Source organism: Macrobrachium rosenbergii, chromosome 19 (genome assembly GCF_040412425.1).
Source record: "Macrobrachium rosenbergii isolate ZJJX-2024 chromosome 19, ASM4041242v1, whole genome shotgun sequence".
Taxonomy (NCBI): domain Eukaryota; kingdom Metazoa; phylum Arthropoda; class Malacostraca; order Decapoda; family Palaemonidae; genus Macrobrachium; species Macrobrachium rosenbergii.
The window spans coordinates 34,789,667-34,811,448 of record NC_089759.1 but is presented as its reverse complement, the minus strand read 5'-3'; the positions used below and the strand labels follow the sequence as shown (position 1 = coordinate 34,811,448).

Here is a 21,782-nt window from a genome sequence, read left to right as displayed (position 1 = left end):
ATTAAGCTAGCCTTATTCCAGCACGGACCCTTACTCTAGGGTGGTCCGTAAGTGTGGTCATCTGTGAAAGACAGTAGGAGACCTAGCTAGTACGGACCTCAGGACTCTTCCTACCAACACAAACGAATGACACTTTTTTTTTTATTTCGCTCTCTTTACATTAACCAGTTGATATGAACAAAAACAATTCTAGTCATGACAAATAGATGAAATAAATTACATTTATCATTATTATTATTATTATTATTATTATTATTATTATTATTATTATTATTATTATTATTATACCAAAGTCTAAAAGGTCAGTTACTTGGAACGCAAGCGTCCATCGAATCGAATGCCGAATGGGAAAAAAACAAAAACAATAAGAGACCTACAAGCCATCGGGGAATAAGGAAGAGAGAGAGAGAGAGAGAGAGAGAGAGAGAGAGAGAGAGAGAGAGAGAGAGAGAGAGAGAGAGAGAGAGAGAGAGAGAGAGAGAAGGGAAGGGTGGCCAGCGGCGTGGGGTCTACAAGTGCAGAGAAATATGAAAAAATAAATCGAGCCTCAATAAGGGGCCTCATTAGGCGAAAGCAGACCGGAGCAGTTTAGGAAGTGAGACACACTGGACACGAGGGAACTGCTAAGGAGGTCAGTTAGAGTGACCTCTGCAACATGAATGCGAGTAACATTATAGGCAGTTACCACATAAACTGACTTGATTTACGCTCAATCGATGTCTCTTAATTCGTCCTTGCAAATGACGTGCGCTGATGAATGGAATTTTATAGCTTCATTACTCTACTTTTTACCGATAGTAATTAAGGTTGGGAGTGCAGAGACTCAAGTTCAGAGTCGTTAGTACAGCATTTACGGCACAAATTCGCAATTAGGGAGGCCCAGATAAAACGAAATGTGCAATGAAAAAGGTAATCCCAAAACCCAGATATCCTTGACTGTCGGTCATCACTTCGTTATCTGAGTCTGTTTTTGGAGAGAATTAATCACACTCGGAGCTAATTAGTCTCATGATTAACTCAAGGATACAAACGAAGCTCCTATATTAAGAGGAAGGAAGGAAGGAAGTGAACGCATTACTTTGCAAGAGTCTGTGGACGGTCAGTGTCAGCGCTCTCCTTCAAGAGTCTGTGGACGGTCAGTGTCAGCGCTCTCCTTCAGGTAAGTCCTGTCCTTTTCGCTCAGTAAGTATGGTGAGGATATACATGGATTCAATATAAGTTTTATAACTAGGGATATAGCGAATAAAAAGACTTGATATTATTTTTTAAGTTTTGGCTTGGTATTTCTAATCAGGGAAATATACATTCCTCAGGCTATAATTTAGTTGCAAGAGAGTAGGTGAATTATCTGAATTATCTGTTAGTGATGCATAAAATTACCGTTTATAACCATGCTTCTCAGATAAACAAATAAAATCGTCAACTGAAAATTGGAGACTGCTGAGAGAGCTACACGTAGAGAAACGTTGTGTTTGTTGATTATGAGCCGAGGTTTATTTTCATCAATAATTTTATAGCCATTTCAACTGACTAGTTCTCTTTCTGTGTAACATTCAACCCACAGCAGTCATTTGCATCCCAGTATTCTCCAAGAGGGAGAATCCACAATGTTCTAATTGAAACATTCCTTCGATCACATATTTCATGAGGGAACAATTTGCTTGAATCACGTCTTTTTGCAAACTGTAGGGAACTTAAAAAGGCGTAAATACTATGCTGTGTCTTTGAGGAACAACAGCCCTGTGAAATAAACCAGAAACGTGGAATTGAATTGAAGTGCTTTATCTCATGAGACCTTTTCATACCTCATCCGCCAGGGTAAAGGTTTTTATTTTTAGGTAAACTGTAAATGGCAGAAGTTGTGGCAGTATCACTTTTTTTTTTTTATTACTGAACCACTCATCTCTCGACAAAGATTGTGATAATGGTCTTTGAACTTAGTGAAATCTACCCAAACTGAAATTCTTACTCCCCTCTTTTTTTTTTTGTCCAATCAGGATGCTTGCCAAAGTGCTTTCAACGTTTTTGCTTCTTGGGATGACGTTCGTCCCAGTTCTTGTACGTAAGATAGAAGAGAAAGATGAGCCTTCAGACTTGAGGCAAGACGTCAGCGTGCGTGAGTAGATGACAAAGATCTCACTGTCCTCAACTTATCTAACATTATTTAACATATTTCCCTGGTGTCTTATGGTAGGTCATTAAGAAAGGTATGAAGAAAGAAGGGACGGTTCTCTAAATGATATTTGGATTGCATGGAATATTCCCATGAAACATATCCTTTTAAATTATAAATTCAAGGAGAATGTTAGGATGTCTAGAGGGCCTTGCCATAAAGAATATAATTTAGTTTACTCTAATAATCATTACATATGTTGTATTGTCTAAAGGAGCAATTAATTCTCCAATAATTTACACAGAAACTTTTTTTACCCAGTAAAATTTTTACAAAAAAGAGAACCAAAATGGCTAAAATGAAAATGCATTTATATTTTTTTCATGGGAAATGATTTGTCAATATATATTTTCATATTATACTTCGATAGAGGAAATAATCATTGTGCGTACGAGAAGTGATATACATTGGGTTAAGATTCCCCTTTTTGATTTTTGTCAACGAAAGCTAGCTCTGCAAATATTTTGTTTAGACTATTCGTCATGTGAAAATCGAATCTCCTTTTTTGAATTTTTCTAAGCGAAGAAATATCACAGCTCGCCTCGCATTATGCAACGAAGTTTAGTAGCATACAGATACGTTCCGATCCTGAATGACCTAATGGTTAATAGTTTCCTCTGTTTACTGGAAAGAGACCACATAAAAGAGCTCCTACCTTTTAAATGGTCTCCTCATTCTTGCAAGTAGTGCATAGTCTTTGAATCCTTCGTGATGACTTCGACCTTTCTCAAAATTTTCCAAGAGGAGTTTGCCTCAAAACGCACGGTTGCGAAATTTTTCTCTCGTTAGTTGCTTCTTTAATTTTCTCCAGATAATTTGTATAAGTCCGCTCTATGTCTCAGAAGAATTATTCTGACCAAGAAAGTACAGTAACGTTAATATTAATCTTTGAGTCATACAGTATACTGAAGGCAACTGAGCTTCCTTAACTTTGTAGATATTTAAACAGTTGTACCTCACATTTTTGCGGAGGCAAAAGGTGTCAAACACGCGGCTCGCGGGTTGCCTGCGGTCCCTCACTCTCTAAATTGTGGCCCTGGGGCCACCACTCTCTAGAGTGCGGCCCGCTGGCCACAGGTTGCTCCAACTGCACCTCAAATAACTGCAGATTCATTGCGCGCCGTTTCTGGGTTTTAGAGGCAGAGGAAAAAGCACGTTAAAACGAAGAAGAGGCAGAGCGACGACGTCCTGCCAGACCGTGCGTGTTGTTAACTGGTTCATTGTGGGAGCATTTTCTCGGTGGGTCTTTTTCCTCTCGGCCGATCATGATTATCTAGCGGTACTCAGCAGTTGTGAGCGGCGTTATTGGACAGTAATTACTAATGCTTGCACATTACCCTGAGGTGAATTGCGCTCTAGGAAAATGTAATATATGGTGGTTCTAGCGCAGCGTTTGTGTGGAATCTGAACTTTTAATCCCTCATTCGTTCCGACTGACCACCATTTCTCCGTCCTGATGCATTCGTCTATCCGCCGTCTGTCTCGCACAGTTGTCTGCCTTACGTAACTGTTGTACTGTGTGTTATCGAACTCGACAATGTCACTCGGTCTATCTGCCTGTCTCTTTTATGACGATGAGGTGTTTTTCGTTGTAGGTGACAACGTTAATCAGAATTATGAACGTCGTCATGTCTTGTATTTTTATCTTCGGTCATACGTTTGTTAAACATGACATTGTTTGGCCTCCTGTCCAAGGTCTTGACCTTGCTCCTGTCTATCTTCCCTATTTTTCGCTTTATGATGTATCGTTTGCGTCGTATGTGTAATAATTTTGGGCAAATATAATTTATCCTTTCGGTTATGATGCATAAAAATAACTGACAAATTCAAACTAACCTGTCCTATTGAGGTTCTGATTTTCATAAAGTTTTATTTTTTTTTTTTTTTACTGTCGGCGTTATTAACTGCCCTTTGAGAAAGGGTTTCTACTTATAATCAGCATAACGTGTTTCACTTTTTCTTAGTTATTTGCACATACATACAAATATATTTTTTTTATATTTATTTTTACGCTTCAAAGGATCTACCGTATATAGTTCAGTCTATAGCCTATAGGTTTATGTGATTTTCACAGGGGAGGACCGACAAGGTTGGTTTTAGGACAAACACAAAGAACGCCTTGCGGCAGTTGAGGTGCAGGGACCTCTTACGAGATTGTGTGTGTGTGTGTGAGTGTGTGTGTGTGTGCCAACATAACATGTTGCTAGACCAACAGTCAATGGTTACTCTTCAAAGAAGCAGAAGAACCAACTGTCTTTGTTGCTCTCCAATTCAGTGAGGGATGAGCTTCTACTAACGCTAAGACTCTTCGAGAAGTTCTTGTTGTCTGGCTTTTCCAACAAGGCATTTGTCTAGTCGTAACAGATCTGCTACTTCACAAAGATTTCAAAGTTGCTTTAGATAGGGGTCTTCTATAGACTTCCCTGACAAGGATGATTGTATTGTGGTATTGATTATAGCTAGGATTTTTTTTTATATTTCCTTTAAAAACACCAGCATTAACCAGCTATACTGGGAAAAAGATATTCCAGCTTGATGATTCTGGTCTGAGTTTTCTTTGTGTCTAACTTTCCTAAATATAGCTTACTCAGCAACTCTTACAGGAGTTATCGAGGGTAGGCCTAACCGCTGTTCATATTCAGGTTCCCATTGCAGGTTCTGTATTCTTCTTTGCCATTTAACACAGATAACTGACCTTTCTTGAGCACTGGAACTACGGGTTGTGGTACAGCAAGAGTTTTGCTTGATTTCAGCTGCTCAAACATAATCTGGTATTCTCAGAATTTCGAATGCTGGAATAAAGTTTGGCTTTGGTATACCTACGTTCATTACTCTTTCGATTCCCTACAAGCTTTTTACTGTAAGCCTCGAAATTTAATATAAGAAATAAAGATAGACAACTTTTTTTTTTTTTTTTGCGCCGGATTTCGAAACAACACTCACATTTAAACCGCATTGTTTCAAGAAAGAAGAGAATGTATTTCATCTCATTCATACAGATATCTATTGCACTCAGAGAACTGAAGCAAATCCTTTCTCATCAAGGGAACGTCATTGTCTGTAAGTTTGTAAGAACTCATGGACAAGCTTGCAGCTTACAAATATCCTAAAATTATATTCGCCAAGACGATGACATCTTGTTCCTTTTTGTTTTTGTTATATTCATTACCTTGATTATTATTCGTTGAAACTTTGAGTACTTAGCGGTTTTTTTTTCAGCCGGCTAGCAACTCTTCAAAATGCAATTGCAGCACAAGCAGTCTTGCCTCTGTTATTGTGTGATTTCCATGGGGTCACAGCATTGTCAGTAAAGGCAGCGTGGTGGGGGCGTCTAGGGTGGTACATGACCTCACAGTACTGGACCTGTGTATTTGTGTGATGTATTCTAAATTTCCTAAATCTCTATAGGATGCGGGGTGCGGGCGAGATCCTTCCAACGAATCATAGGAGGAACAGCAGCTGCCGAGGGCGAGTTTCCATGGATGGCTGCTTTAATGAGTGAAGAATTCGATCCTTACTATTTTTGTGGCGGAGTCCTCGTCTCTGGATGGCACGTCCTAACGGCTGCACACTGTCTGTTTGGATCGTAGGTTTTCTCGTCTCTAATGATAAATGTGTTTTGTCCTTAGTTTTAGAATACAAGAGAAAACCAACTCCAAAAACCATGTCATCTCTCTCAGCGGTGTATTTTATAAGAATGCAATCAGTTCTGTGATATATCGTCTTATAAAACTAAACATCTCAAACTGCTGTTCATTCTTAAAAAAACATTTCTTTTCATCTAAATTGATTCAACGGACGTCAAAAATTCCATCATAACAGTGTAGTGACCTCACAGGAGAGAAACAGTTTGGTGAATCCTCAAACTCTGTAATTTTATGTTTCCTGTCAGGTGTAATGGTTTCTATTTTCTCTTGTGCATGCAGCCCTTCACGGAAATCCATCTGGGTGCGCCTAGGCGAGAACGACTTCAAGACTGATGACGAGAACTTCCTCGACCGCCGCATAGCAGAGTTCATCACCCATCCCGAGTACGACCCGATCTCTTTGAAAAATGACATTGCCCTGCTGAAATTTACGATGCTCCTCCCGTTTAGTGAGTTCATGAGACCCATCTGCCTTCCACCCGCGCCCCCCAAAGGGGGAACCCACAATGTCTACGAGGGGAAAATGGCCACTGTTACTGGTAAGGTTTCGTGGTGTCTGTTTGATCGACTGACTCACTAATTTAGTTCTATGATCTGACACTGTTCAAAGGTTGGGTTACGGTTTAGCGCCGAGGTCTGAATAGGTCTATGGCCACTAAAATCTAACAAGAAATATTTTGAGGTCTCTTGAGATTCTGGTCTGGTGGTACATTGTACGAGAAGGATGTATATGTGTATATATATATATATATATATATATATATATATATATATATATATATATATATATATATATATATATATATATATATAAATTGTAATAACAATAATGATCTCTAGCTTCTCGATTTCCTCACACTTCTGCAATACGCTGATCCCTACAAAGCCTAAGATCCAAGTGGAGGAATAAATACTGTCGTCCACAGCTGGATTCTAACCCGCATCCGGAGTCTCAGCAAGAGGTCACGTTACCCACCCGACCACGAGAAGGACAAAAGTTTATTGCAGCTCATACATACTGTACAGATACCTGTCGAATTTAGATACATTTACCAGAAGTGGAATAGTCTCCTCCACAATATCGTTGCCAAGTGGGCAATGGCTTTTTTTTTTATTTTTAGGCTGACACACACACACACACACACACACACACACACACGCATATATATATATATATATATATATATATATATATATATATATATATATATATATATTTATATGTACAACATACATATACACACACACATATATATACATATATACATATATATATATACATATGTATATATATTCTACTGGTGCCTTTTTTGCCCGATGTGCATGTAATTGCAATAACCACACTGCCCACTTAAATTTTCGATTTATTCAAACTTTTTTTGGTTATTCTTGTCACTTCAAGGCCTAAGATCCAAGTGGGAGAATATGAGGATGGTCTATTCTAGTTCTAGTAAATGTATCTGAATTCTTAAGTATAAGCGCGTATGAGCTGCAACTGACTTCCATCCTTCTCGTGGCCAGGTGGTTAACACGGCCTCGTTCTGATGCCCCGGATGAGGGTTCGAATCCTGCTGCGGACGACATTATTTATGCATATTCTTCCATTTGGATCTCAGACTTTGTACAGGGACAAGCGTATCGAAAGGATGTGAAGAGATCGAGAATTAAAGAAGACATTTTAGTTAATACAATCACATAAGTATCTCGTAAAACGTTATCAGTACATTCTATATATATATATATATATATATATATATATATATATATATATATATATATATATATATATATATATATATACATACATACATATATATGTATATATAAGATGACAGAAATTATGAATGTAAAGCTTTTTGGATCATTCATGTATTATCTCATTCAGCAACATACATACATACATATACTCGTATATGTATATATAAGATGACAGAAATTATGAATGTAAAGCTTTTTGGATCATTCATGTATTATCTCATTCAGCAGTAATCTTGCACTGTCAAGTTGTCGTTTCCAAAATCAAGAAACTCCTTTTCATTTCTCCTTTGTACTAGAATGAGTCATAGCATCACCATTAGAAACTCTAGATCGAAGTCCTCGTCCCTCTTCAGATAATAGCAGGGTATATTACAATGTATCTATAATTTCCATTGCATAGCCAGAGAAACTATACGACAACTATTACGCGTCTGCCATTTCGAGATACTTAAAGACACCACTGCAATAAACCATATTCATTGTTATTTGTCTACTGCAAAATCGTGTTTATGAACAACACGTCTGTTACATCTCGTATTGCCAAAATGAATTTCCAGGGTAAACTATTTTTCGGCAGGTTGGGGGTCAACGACCAATTCAGACAAGAAGCCCTCAGTCTTACAGAAGGTAACAGTACCTGTCTGGCCCTTGTTAAAATGTAAGGCAAGCTACAACAACGGGAATTCGTTCGAAAAGGTCATTTGCGCAGGAGGACAAGAAGGAGGCAAAGATGCTTGTCAGGTGAGTTAGAGTAAATTTTCTAAGTCAGTAATTCACTTGCAGTCATTACAGGGAACGCGTAATTCGAGAATGAAAGGGATATAACTACGGTTAGAAACACAGAGACAATTACTGTGCAAGAGTGATTGCGGGAATTAGATGCTGTTTTATACGTAATGAATATTAACTATAAACCTAAACAAACTATAAAAAGTCTGGATCTTCACGTTTACGTTTTGAGTAAGTGGTCGTGAGTGGAAGAAGAAGGGCGAATCAAATAGACTGATATATCGATAAGAATGATGCAGTAAGGAACGGAAAGCAAATTGAACCGAAGATCCAGACTTTTGATAGTTCGTTTAGGTTTATAGTTAATATTCATTTGCATATAATACAGCATCTAATTGCCGCAGAGGAAGTGTTGAGAGAGGTACAAAATGAAGCAGCTCAGTATTTGAAAATAGGATTATTTGGTCTGTGTTTACATGTGATTTAAATAAACTGCGGGCCATATACCAGCGCGGGTTCTTGAATCTATGAGAATTTCTGTGCCACTAACAGAGGCATAGAAGCTCCTGTCAACTCGAGATGTTTGGAACACCCGACTATGAGAACAGGAAACTGAGAACAGATGATAAAAATTCTGATTTATCTTTTTCCATGTTGGAATCAATGTAAAATCGTGGGATTTTTCAGGGCGACTTGACTGAAACATCGAGAGTCACAAATGGTTCCTTTCTTATCGATTTTAAACTGGTAATTTCTCAGCTTACAATGAAGTGAAAGGTTTGAACTATTAGTTTCCCTTTACTAGGAATTTTGAAATTCTAGGGGGTTCGCCATTTTTGTATATTCCCTCCCTCCCCCCCAACAATAGCGACGCCACTGCGGGACCTCTCTTGGAAGCGAGACCCCACACCGTTGTAAGTCCAGACTAATCTGATAGCAATCCGAATATTTGAAAACCTTTCCATGGGAATAGTGTTGCACCGACGCAAACCCCACGAACTCTTGAAACTATAAACAAGACCCATTTTTTTAGATGACAACTATATCAAATCTTTATCTACTTCTCTAATGAGAAACAGATAAGGATTAAACGAAGGAATACTGCAGGGTTACCTTGTGGTGAACTCTACCGTGCCGTGCAGTTTTTTCTTGAACTGAGAGAGAAAGGCAATGTACATAAAATAAGTTGAGCAGAATAATGAAAAGGAAACATAAACTCATTAAACCATCAATATTAGGACTCTTTATATTGGCTTGAAAGGTAAAAATGATACGTTACTAAAACCATTAAACGTAAAGATGATAAAATTCAAATTAACAATCGTGTTTTTGGAAAGAAATGAAGACAAGGCAAATCAATCACAATTATTATTATTATTATTATTATTATTATTATTATTATTATTATTATTATTATTATTATTATTATTATTATTATTATTATTATTCTAGGGCGACAGCGGCGGACCTTTGATTCTTCAGGAAAACCAGAAATTCGTCGTGATTGGCGTGGTTTCGTGGGGGAAATCTTGTGGCCAGAAGGAATTCCCGGGTGTCTACACCAGCGTCAACTTGTTCTTGGGTTGGATCCAGGAAAACATGTCCAAGTAGGACTCTTGAGCGGTTGGGATCACTTCGACCTCAACGATAAAGCCTTGTTGTTCGTCTTTCACTGAGAAGAGTGAACTTATTTGATTAGCAGTTGAGGTCTTGTGATGTTTCAATAACGTTCTCACGAAGATAAATTGCCGTGGAATGGTGGAGAGTACTAGATTTTCATCTACGTACCACGAAGGATGTGTTTTTTCCACAACAAATAATTCTTTTGGTGAATTTCCCGACGGAAATCTGTAGTTTTTAAATCGTTTGTAATCTATGCCAAGTATTTAGAGGTGATCCTAAGTCGCCTTTAACTTCTTTCTTGTCATATGGTGAAGGCTTTCTCATTACTTTTTCCAAATATATAAATTTCAAAGAATAACGTAATATCCTTTCATTTGCCTAATAATTTCTAATCATAGGCCACCTCAAGGCCTTGGGGTATCTCTTCCAAAATAGCTGAGTGTGTAACGTATAATGCACGATTTCAGTCTTAGAGAGGGTCTCTCTGTTAGAACAACATTCCCATTTTCCAGACCACCATTCTCAGTTATTAGAGAAGGCAGTTTATAGTGATCTTTCACTAAACGTGACTTTACAGTATCGTCCTTTTGTTTAAACAAACTTAAGCCCGTTAATACCAAAATTTTCATTTATAAAGAATATGACGGCAGAGTGAACAAGTCCCCGTCTTGTTCAGAATTCTTTGCTAAAGTGAAAGTTTACCTGTGAGCAGACGTCCTGAAAGCGAGCTTTTCGAAGTCTGTAAAGTGGGAAAACTGTAGAGATTAAAAAATTGCAGGAAGAAGAAAAAGAAAGAGAGGGCAAAGTGAAAATAGCACAGAAAATGAAATGGGAATGGGTAGTAAATATACTGAGGATAATGATGCGTTGAGGTACTATGAAGCGACAAATTACGGTATATTAAAAGCTGGGAATTCGGTTGAATGCGAAGCTTTTAATCACTGGTACCACTCACGCCGTGATGAAACGACATCAGCCGCATTTAGAATGACAAAAGAACACGGAAATTTCAGTAAAAACAGCAACTTTGGCTGCGAGGACTGTAAAAGAATGGGTCACATTTGGAAACCCCAGAAAATTTAATAGGCTACAAATTCTCTCTCAAAAATATGGACATATTTCTAAAATAACTGGTTCTTGAGTGAAAACTACTAAAAAAAAAAAATGTCAGCGATTCTTGAATTGTCGAAAGAATGTCCACACAAGCAAAAGAATTTCCCGATATGAAAAGCCACCAACTGCAAAATTAATTTGTGAAAAATGAAGAAATAACGTTACAGCTAATTAAAAACTAAAAATGAAGACCCATAGAATTATGATAGTCAAAGTTCCAAAAGATGAGGAAGAAAAGAACATAGCAGAATTTTTGATAGACAAGACCTCTGGTTGAAGCCTCTATCTAAAGCTGAAACTAACTTCTAGAAGGTTACAACAGTGGAGTCTAAAGCCAAGAGTCTGAAACAATGCATCATAAAATGCACAAAACAGATAAGGTGGAACGCAGGAATCGTAATGGCAATATGTACCCAGTAAATGTAGAAGTGTCTACGGCCGATGCTGTGCAATAAAATGTTTTAACTTCCATAAATTTGGGTCCATGCAACGCTAATGCATAGGGACCAAAGAGTCGCTGCAAAGGACCTTACGTAGACCCGTCAATGCACCTCACTTGGTGCACTGTAGGCATTACTCTTAAGGTCCTTTGCAGCGACCCTTCGGTCCCTAGCTGCAACCTCTTTCATTCCTTTTACTGTACCTCCGTTCATATTCCCTTTCTTCCTCCTGACTTTCCACCCTCTCCTAACAATTGTCTCATAGCGCAGCTGCGAAGTTTTCCTCCTGTTACACCTTTCAAACCTTCTTACTGTCAAATCTGCTTCCTAAATGCACACACACACACACTTATATATATAGGCTATATGTAGGTATGTATACATATATATATATATATATATATATATATATATATATATATATATATATATATATATATATATATATATATATATATATATAAAGATAAAATCACAGAAGAAAAAGAAACACTGGAGTGCTGCAGGCCTTTCGACACTAGTCCTTTATTAGCAGACTGAAGAAATATAAAAGTATGTTTACAAAGAAAGCTCATATAAACATACTTTTATATTTCTTCAGTCTGCTAAGTAAAGGACTAGTGTCGAAAGGCCTCGCAGCACTCCAGTGTTTCCGTTTCCTTCGTGGATTTTATCTTTATTTACTGTATATATTCATCACGTTCCATATTTTCGTGATTCAGTTATACACACACACACACACACACACACACACACACATATATATATATATATATATATATATGTGTGTGTGTGTGTGTGTGTGTGTGTGCGTGTGTATGGAGCATAGTCTGTGAAAAGACAAAGATTAAAAAAAAAAGTGGAACGGAATCGGAGTCCACGATCAACCTCACTGCTTTCCGTCAACAAAGGTCGTATTGCAAAAGAAATCGCAGATACGGGTTACCAACCCTGCGATATCCTGTTTGTCCGGTTGTATGGTCTAGTGAATGCAAACATTATTTCCAGATAATGGATATTGACTCGAAGGGGAGGGAGAAGGGAAGCGGGCAAGGATCTGGAAAACACGAGAAGAGGGGGAGTGCCGTTCTAAAGGTAAACAAGTGGTTCGTTATTCACTGGGCGCAATTCTGTTTAGATTCTTACGCGTTTTGTTAGTGATTTCTTTTCTCGCTATTCAGACACTTTTAACTAAGAATTTTCGACAGTTTAATACGATGTGAAGACTGCATTAAGAAAAATATTACCAGGTTACCAGATTTTGTTACAACTGGCAAAATAATGGAATAATTTTTTAAATACACCTTTGGTATAATTAAACACACACGCACACATATATATATATATCTATATATATCTATATATGTATCTATATATATATATATATATATATATATATATATATATATATATATATATATATATATATATATATATATATATATATATACACACACAGTCCACACAACTGCGCTTGGACGCCATCGTTTGCGAAGACCAAGAAAAAAAAGTATGGGGGTAGCAGCCTCATCGAGACGGGAACGAGACTAGTTGAGTGCTTGTTTTCGTTTCATCATGCACTAACTATTTTAGTCAGATGTGTGAACTGATGTACAAGAGTTTTTTTTTTCTGCATCTCTCTCTATAATATACATCAATCAACTAACATCTTTGATGAAGTTATAGTGATTTTTTTTTCGCGAAGCAAAAGCTTAGCTGCACCTGTGGGGGGTGGCCTGTTATCTGTCGCCTTGCAGCATTTTATCCCTTTAACTTGACTCTTTTTCGATATCTGTTTGTTCAGCCGAACTTCTTTCAGTTCATAAGCACGATAACACGAAGGAAAGAATTCTGTCTGACTGTATTTACCCCAGATGGTTTTAGTTTTAAATGCTAACAAGAGACGAAGGGGTTACAAAGTCAGGAAGTCTGCTCCCTATACTTCTCTTCCGCTCTTTCAACTTAAACCTACTTTCATCTTCTTCTCTTGTGTCAGACCATCGGAATATTCCCTCCTCCCAACCCATTCTGACCTACCCTCACCCTAGACATTACCATACTAAATGCAAAGTAAGATATACGCGTAACAGCACAGGCCGAAACGATTAGCTGGGTGCGCCCAAGGACTCTCCATCGGCCATAAATATACGAACAAAAGTATCCATCAGCCATTGTCTCCCTCGCCTTTGAATTCCGGACTTGAAACTTGAATTTATGGGTGACGGAATATAAAAGAAAGAGAAATCAAGAAAAAAAAAAAAAAGATCGATGGTTCTCCAGATTAGTCACGTGAAGTATTCCCAAGATGTCATGTCATGCGCAATAACGTATGGCCTCTCGATGAGACCCTTGGACGTAATTGCTTCGTCTGCTTTGGATGGTCAAGACGATAGCGGATTCCGCGATCTTACTTCCTCGTTGTTTGGCTCTTCTGAGCGCCATTTTGTTATTTAAGCTGTCCTTTGTTCTTTATAATTATGTTGTCTGGACAGAACGCACCAGATAGATAGAGAAAATATGCATAATTTTTGATGGACATCTCTCCAAGCTTTGCATGTTTCATTTGCTGAGAAAAGCGACGAGAGAGAGAGAGAGAGAGAGAGAGAGAGAGAGAGAGAGAGAGAGAGAGAGAGAGAGAGAGAGAGAATTTTTGGTTGTCATTGCTGTTGGACTTAATCTTCACCTATACTTTTTTGTCCATGAGCATTCAACACGCACACACACACCATATATATATATATATATATATATATATATATATATATATATATATATATATATATATATATATATATACATATACATACATATATATATATATATATATATATATATATATATATTTAATGTTGAAACCTTTCTTTATACGTAATAAACTAGCAAAACAAGGTCGAGGAAATTATTATTATGACTTATTTTTTCAGCATGCTTTTATTATGTATATACCACGACTCCTGAAATTTTTCAGAAATGACGGAGGAAGTAATTTTACACGCAGACATATCTGTTTATATACATGAGAAAAGCATGCTGAAAAAATAACTTGCAATAATTATTTCCCCGACCTTGTTTCGCTAGTTCATTGGCTGATACTCAAATAATTATAACTGTACACTTTCACAGCACTATGCCATTATATATGAACATAAGATACTCTGTTACACATAAACATAAATAAATACACACACAATATATATATATATATATATATATATATATATATATATATATATATATATATATATATATATATATATATATATATATAGATATATATGCATGTATAGTGAGAGAGAGAGAGAGAGAGAGAGAGAGAGAGAGAGAGAGAGAGAGAGAGAGAGAGAGAGAGAGAGAGAGAGAGAGAGGAATTTTGAGCTAATGACTGTCAACTTTAGTAATAAAAGGTCTTCATTTCCCCTTCTATTTTTGGGATAAGGAGTATTAACTGGTGCTGCCAATGCTGCAACATAGTATTCAACAACTTTTTAATTTGCTTTCAGCCGTCGCCTTTTTCTTGGGAGGAAAGTTAACTTTCCATTTCTAAGCACGATCGTAAAATATCGATCTTTTTGAGCAAGGAAGGTTATCTCTTTCAACCACTTCCCTTTTAATGAATGGATACAAAATGATCCTTTAAGATTCATCAAAAATACTCGAAATATTGAAATGGACAGTGAGAAATTAGCTCCGAAATAAATAGCTGTAACGCTGCCTTTACACACGCGTTCAGGTAATATATAAAATGACTTAAGCACATGAATGCAATTATCAAGATAAAGATATTAGTGAAATGTCAAGTAAAAAGTTCGAACAGTCCAGTTTCCCATGGGACACAGAACTGACCACGGCGACACGCACCGGGTAAAATCCCGCGAAAGAAAACCGACAATTACCGAATAAATGAGGATGCTGATTAACATCGCTAGATGTAACCTCAAGGTTACACTCTCGTCTTTCACATTCAAGGGTAGATCAGGCTGAGGTTGACCTTCGTTTTAAATAATTCCCGTTCGTAATGACAGCGTGCGGTAGATTTCGTTTTCTTTGACTGGCATAGAAAATGGGAGCCACCTTGCGGTTTGGTTTAGTGATTCATCACATATAAAGGGTTAAGTCTCTTGAACACGCTGAGAGAGAGAGAGAGAGAGAGAGAGAGAGAGAGAGGAAGCTCTTGGATTAAGTTAAATGTGCCAAAATTAATAATAAAACCCAAGAGTTGTGCACTTTTTATATACACCCCGGGATATAACATAGAGAGAGAGAGAGAGAGAGAGAGAGAGAGAGAGAGAGAGAGAGAGAGAGAGAGAGAGAGAGAGGAACATTTGCTTTTGAGAGAGAGAAGAGTGAGACCACAAATGTCTTAAGGCGAGAGAGAGAGAGAGAGAGAGAGAGAGAGAGAGAGAGAGAGAGAGAGAGAGAGAGAGAGAGAGAGAGAGAGATAGAATGGATTAGGTTCAAAGTGTCAAAACTTATAATAAAACCAAGAGTTATGAAAATCATTATGAGAGGAGTATGCACTTTTGATATACAACCCTGGGTATAACCTGGAGAGAGAGAGAGAGAGAGAGAGAGAGAGAGAGAGAGAGAGAGAGAGAGAGAGAGAGAGAGAACCATAAATAGACGACCTTCGTGAGACGAAAATGCTCGTGTGAAGGCAAATAATATTTCCCCTTATTAGCATAAGCATCTTTTTTTTTTTTTTTTTTCTGTCTCCTTTTTCTGCGGGGTTGATAGTCATCTCCGAATACGAAGGGAAATTCACAATACTGATGGAAATGATAGGGATAACGATAAAGATAAGAGGAAATGATGGATTGGTGATACAAGCGAAACGTTGATAATGTTTTTAAGGTATGACGAAATCTCCTGAGGCCAGTCCCTTACTCCGAGGATTAGTTGGGAGAGTTCATACTTTTATTTTCTTCTTGAATGGAGTTACGTTCTTTCCTTACTCAGTAATTAGATAACGCCACTTTATCTAATTGTACTCAAATACACACACATAGATGTTTGTGTGTATGTGTATAAATAGTGTTATACACACACACATATATATATATATATATATATATATATATATATATATATATATATATATATATATATATATATATATATATATATATATATATATATATATATATATTGCGTTCCTTCTCTTCTGGTTGATGTTGCTCTTCAGATCTGCTTTAACTCGGATTTTGGGGTGAGGCTGTATGACCCATGGTACTACTCTCTCGCATAAACAGCGACTTGTGTGTGAATGGCATCTGGCATTCCTTATCGGTCACCAATCCAAGTAGTGACCAGTCAAGCTTACTTAATGTCACTGGTCGGAAGACGAACATTACGGAGAACACAATTTTATCTCCAGCAAAGTTTTCCCTTCAACAATGGGTGGCTTCAGAGTGATTAAACAGCAGCCAATCGCCCACTCAACCTTTAATTGTCGAATCAAGGATAAATTTTGGTGCATATAGGGTCCTTACCGTTAGGCCTTTCATATGCCCTTCAAGAATACTCATTAGCAGCAAGTTAGGCCCTTGTACTCGCAATGTGCCGTCTCTCTCTCTCTCTCTCTCTCTCTTTTTTTTTTTGCATGATATCTCGTATTCCCATGATATTGAAGCTCCTTCGTTCCAACAGCTCTCGGAAACTATTTAAACTATTTACCCAGCACTCACAATTCCTTTTTCTCTACACTTCAGACTTTCGCATAATTTCCATCAACCTATTATCCTCTGTTCAACCCACGTGACCAAACTACTTCGCTGCATTAACTTATCTATGCCAGCCCTCTTATACATCCATGTCTGAATCTTTACATTACCAACCCTGGCGTCACATTCCATCTGTACCACACAAACGGTGGCAGTCTGACGCTTCTGCCTAATATCACCAATCACAATTGCATTACAAGCAGACAGCAACCATTTTACTCTCCGTGGAGGACCTCCTGTCTTACCCCACATATTTGTAATGGCATCTACCGTCCTGTTACTGATTTCTATCATTGTTCCATTCATACAAATAAGAAATGCTCCTATCTAAATATTTTAACACTTGCATCCCAAGAGCTTTTAATCACTCTTTAGAAAATGTCACTCGCACCATTCATCCTAAATAACCTCCTTGTCGTATCCTTATCAGCTTTATCCTAAGATTTATAGTTTGTGTGAACTGTCACCTTTTGTTGCAAATATTCCGCACTTGGTCCAAACACCCCTTGCCTTATTTAAAGCATCACTTCTCTTACCCGATCAGACCTCCTGTTTTCTGTCTGACTTTCCTAACCGACAGCAAACCTAGTTTGTTGAGTGTTATATCCCCTACAACTTCTAAATATACGCCTGTCATCTTTCTCCCAATGCAAAGAGACAATACTTAGAACTATTATCCTCTAACAGACACACCTTACACACCCTGGTGAGGCACTCAGTCACATTATCACATTATAATAACAATGCAGTAGAATCTCACTTCCTCAAGAATTCTCAAGTTAGACCTAATTCCTTCCACTGTTGCATTATTCAAATCTTATTTTCTCCAATGCTGTAGAATAAATAATCTTCGAGACACTCGCTTTGTCGACACAAAGTTCTGTTCTTTTCTGACAGCATCTTTCCATCAGCATATTTCCTTCGTGATTCTTAGGTGCTTTCCCCTTGTCAATTTGATTGTTTACGTAAAACCTTTAATTTATCGTTCACACTTTTTTAAACTTCCTCATTTTTCCTGTCTCATTCTGAACAATAAATTCTTTGCGGTCTTGCAATGGCCCCCCAGGCATAATCTTTTGCTGTCGTTTACTACGCCTCCAGTTTTATGACTCATAACTTCTATTCATTCTCTCGTCGCACCTAAAACCAAATAGGTTCTCCCTGTCTGCTTACTCCCTGGCCGTAACCTTGAATTGTCCATACGCGTCTTTAAGCGTTTATTCATGTACACACACACACGCACACACACACATATATATTCAGTATATATATGGATAGATAAATATATATACACACACACACACACACACACACACACACATATATATATATATATATATATATATATATATATATATATATATATATATATATATATGACTTTATCACATCACCGTGATTCATATACAATCAGTAAGCTACAAACGTCCTTTAATATCCAATTGCTCTACCTCGGAAATAATATACTTTCATATATGTTACCGAAGGGGAATTTTTTTAGTTGATAATAAGTTCGTCGTCCCGTGGGCTCGAACCAGCGAAGGACAAGAACTCAGGACTACAGTGGACGCATTAACCCACGCGGCCAGAGCGAATTGGATATTAAAGGACGTTTGTAGCTTACTGATTATACATATATATATATATATATATATATATATATATATATATATATATATATATATATATATATATATATATATATAATGTATGTGGTGACTCCCAGTGGTGCCAGCCTTGCTTCTTTTTCGTTTTAGCAGTTATCAGGAGAGGTTTGCTAACCATGTGCCCTTTTTCCACCCTGGCTGTACCCACCATAGCCGACTACCCGCCAATTACAGTCTTCAGTCTTTATGCCAACGGGAGCACAATGAATTTCTCAGGAAATGGACCAAGGTTGTTTCGAATCCACTGGATTGATTTTTAGATTTTCGAGAACTGAAATTACTACCCGGAACCCAGTGGATTATCAACTTCACCTCACCAGCACAATCCTACGAGGGAGAAACGAATTCGTCCTCCTAAAAATTCATTTGCCTCTGTTGATCTAAGCAATGAATTATGTGCCTGGTACTCAGCTGACTCTGGTGGCTCACAACCAGCGTGGGGAAATGGTATGGTGATAGCAACCTCATCCCAAAAGTATATGCAAAGAACTAAAAAGCTAGTTTATGGAGATAAAGGATCTATTTTATATATATATATATATATATATATATATATATATATATATATATATATAATTGCTCATAATGCTCACAAGTTTGAATTCACTGTCATCAATGTTATTCATTGCAATTATGCAGTCTATCTATGGATGAAAAAAAAATGTAACAATCTCATGATAGCATACGCATATAATTTTTACTTCTAAAGCGATTTATAGTTTAATGATTGAATTTGATACATTTGACATGTCACTAAATCCTCGTAGGATCATGGCTAAACAATCCCCAAATGCAACCATAATCTTTAGCCAGAGATTCTCCTTTCCTTTTATGAACCTATTACACAGCTCTCAGATCTTGAAAACTACTGAGGCTAAAGGACTGCAAATTGGTATGTTGATCATCCACCCTCCTATCATCAAACATACCAAATTGCAGCCCTCTAGCTTCAGTAGTTTTCATTTTACTTAAGGTTAAGGTTAGCCATAGATCGTGCGTCTGGTACCACTAGAGGTGCCATCCACCGACTCATATTCACTTGACCGCCCAGTCGTGGCTGAGAGTTTCATACTGCAGGACATAGAGGGTTTCATACAGCATTATACTCTGTACAGAAAACTCGATTGCACCGAAGAAACTTCGGCGCATATTTTACTTGTTTCAAATGCAACTTGGTAGTCAAAAAAAGGAAGTTCAACTGGCAGATTTTTTGAGTAATTATGATCATCGCATTTACAGAGGTTTACAACCTGTGGTTGTACGTCTTAGTCGTACGTAATGGTCTGTTCCTAATTACCTTTTCTAGTATTTCTTTTTTATTTCTTTTTCCTGTGATATTTCATTTAATCCGCATGAAATTTTCTGTTTTTTAATTGTCACCGAATAAAATAGAATTTTATGTCTGAATGAATATTGATTTATGTTTTATATTTACCCCTTTCTCACCCCAACCTTTGCTGCCTCTCATTCACAGGGAGACAGGTTATTATTATTATTATTATTATTATTATTATTATTATTATTATTATTATTATTATTATTATTATTATTATTATTATTTAATATGCTCACATACGCATAAAGAAAACTGGTAAAGGGTCATTCCTTTGCAATGCAAACGCCTGCACAATAAGGCACTCCACCCACTTGTGAAAAAGTAAACAGTGAAATAATGTAAAGAAATAAAAAAAAAAAAAACAGATAAAACTCTTGAAACCCAACAGACAATTAAACATGCTTGAATGAACACCACTTGAAAGGTCCGATAAGTCAAGGTGATGGGACACAGCTCACTGAAATGGCATTATACTCCTGTGACACCGACGCAGCCCTCTGGTTTTAAGAAAGCTTCCGTCGGCTGACATCGGCTGACATCCATTCATCACTTTCGTTGCCGACCACAACAAACATCCTCTGGGTCGACGCTGGAAGAAAAAGAAGACCTAGACCTAGACACTACGTGCCTGAAGTTAAAGACGCCGCAGAGTCACTTTAAACTAATGGCTTCCGAGGTTAGTTGTGTGCCATCGCCTACAGGTGTCCTTGGCCCCGCCCCTCGTCTTAGGGTAGTGCGCGAAGGGCGTGTAGGGAGGGCGTATATCTGCGAAAAGGTATGTGCGTATGCGTGCGCCCGTGTGACTGAGTGTGGCTTGGACATCGGGTTCAGTCGACCTCAACCCTTCGAACTACGCGTTCGTCGTCTCCGGTCCAGCCTTCTGGCGCTGTATGGCGAACGTTTGGGAAAAGCGCCCGGTTCTCCTTCACACGTTTACATATTCTCAGTGAAACTCTCTTTGTACTTTGTACTCTGACAGCCCCAAAACAGATTTCTTCTTGGATGTGAATTTTTTGAGGGATTATGATGTGAGTCAAGTGAATGAAAAATTCATAGTTTGTGATCACGTGACCAAAAAAAAAAAGATGACTTTGTTGTTCAAGTGGCGCAACTAATCTTGGTGATAAATATTTCTTTCAATACTAGTTTCCGTCAGTGAAATCTAACGACAAATATAAGTGATTTTTTTTAACCCTTATGGGAAAGAATGAAGCCATGAGAGGTCACATGACACTGGGTTCATTATACGTCGATGACCGTCAGTTGAAGAACTTCGTTGTCGAACGCTGCGTTGGTTTCGTAACTTGGTCAAAATTCACGACGGAAACTGTTCGTATAAAGAGCGTTGTTAGGATATAATGAAATATGCAAAGCATTTATTATGTACAACCCCGATCGTTAAACTTTGCACTACCAAAATAGGTGGCAGTCAGAACAAGAGAAAATTATAAACCTACAAAAATACAAGCACACTAAACACCCTTTGCTTTAGAAGGGATGGCTCCAGAGGGTGTTAAACCTCCAGTTCTATGCAATTCTTCTTAGGATGCGGATGCTGTCAGCGATCGACCACAGC

General features: G+C 37.6%; 1 protein-coding gene across 1 annotated transcript; it reads left to right on the top strand.

The window, feature by feature from the left end:
• The first annotated feature begins 852 nt into the window (after positions 1–852).
• LOC136848812 (trypsin-1-like) lies at positions 853–10,230 on the top strand. Its single transcript, XM_067121480.1, has 6 exons — positions 853–1,159; positions 1,998–2,116; positions 5,582–5,759; positions 6,100–6,359; positions 8,156–8,319; positions 9,760–10,230. Exons 2-6 carry the CDS (start codon positions 1,999–2,001, stop codon positions 9,916–9,918), a joined length of 879 nt encoding a protein of 292 aa, XP_066977581.1. The 5' UTR covers positions 853–1,159; position 1,998; the 3' UTR covers positions 9,919–10,230.
• The last annotated feature ends 11,552 nt before the right edge of the window (positions 10,231–21,782 follow it).

What these genes read in the sequence shown, in the direction of transcription:
- LOC136848812 (XM_067121480.1), top strand. Translation starts at nt 1,999, where the DNA reads ATGCTTGCCAAAGTGCTTTCAACGTTTTTGCTTCTTGGGATGACGTTC. An exon ending in GAGGCAAGACGTCAGCGTGC is followed by an intron (nt 2,117 to 5,581) that starts GTGAGTAGATGA and finishes AAATCTCTATAG; the next exon opens with GATGCGGGGTGCGGGCGAGA. An exon ending in GAGGCAAAGATGCTTGTCAG is followed by an intron (nt 8,320 to 9,759) that starts GTGAGTTAGAGT and finishes TTATTATTCTAG; the next exon opens with GGCGACAGCGGCGGACCTTT.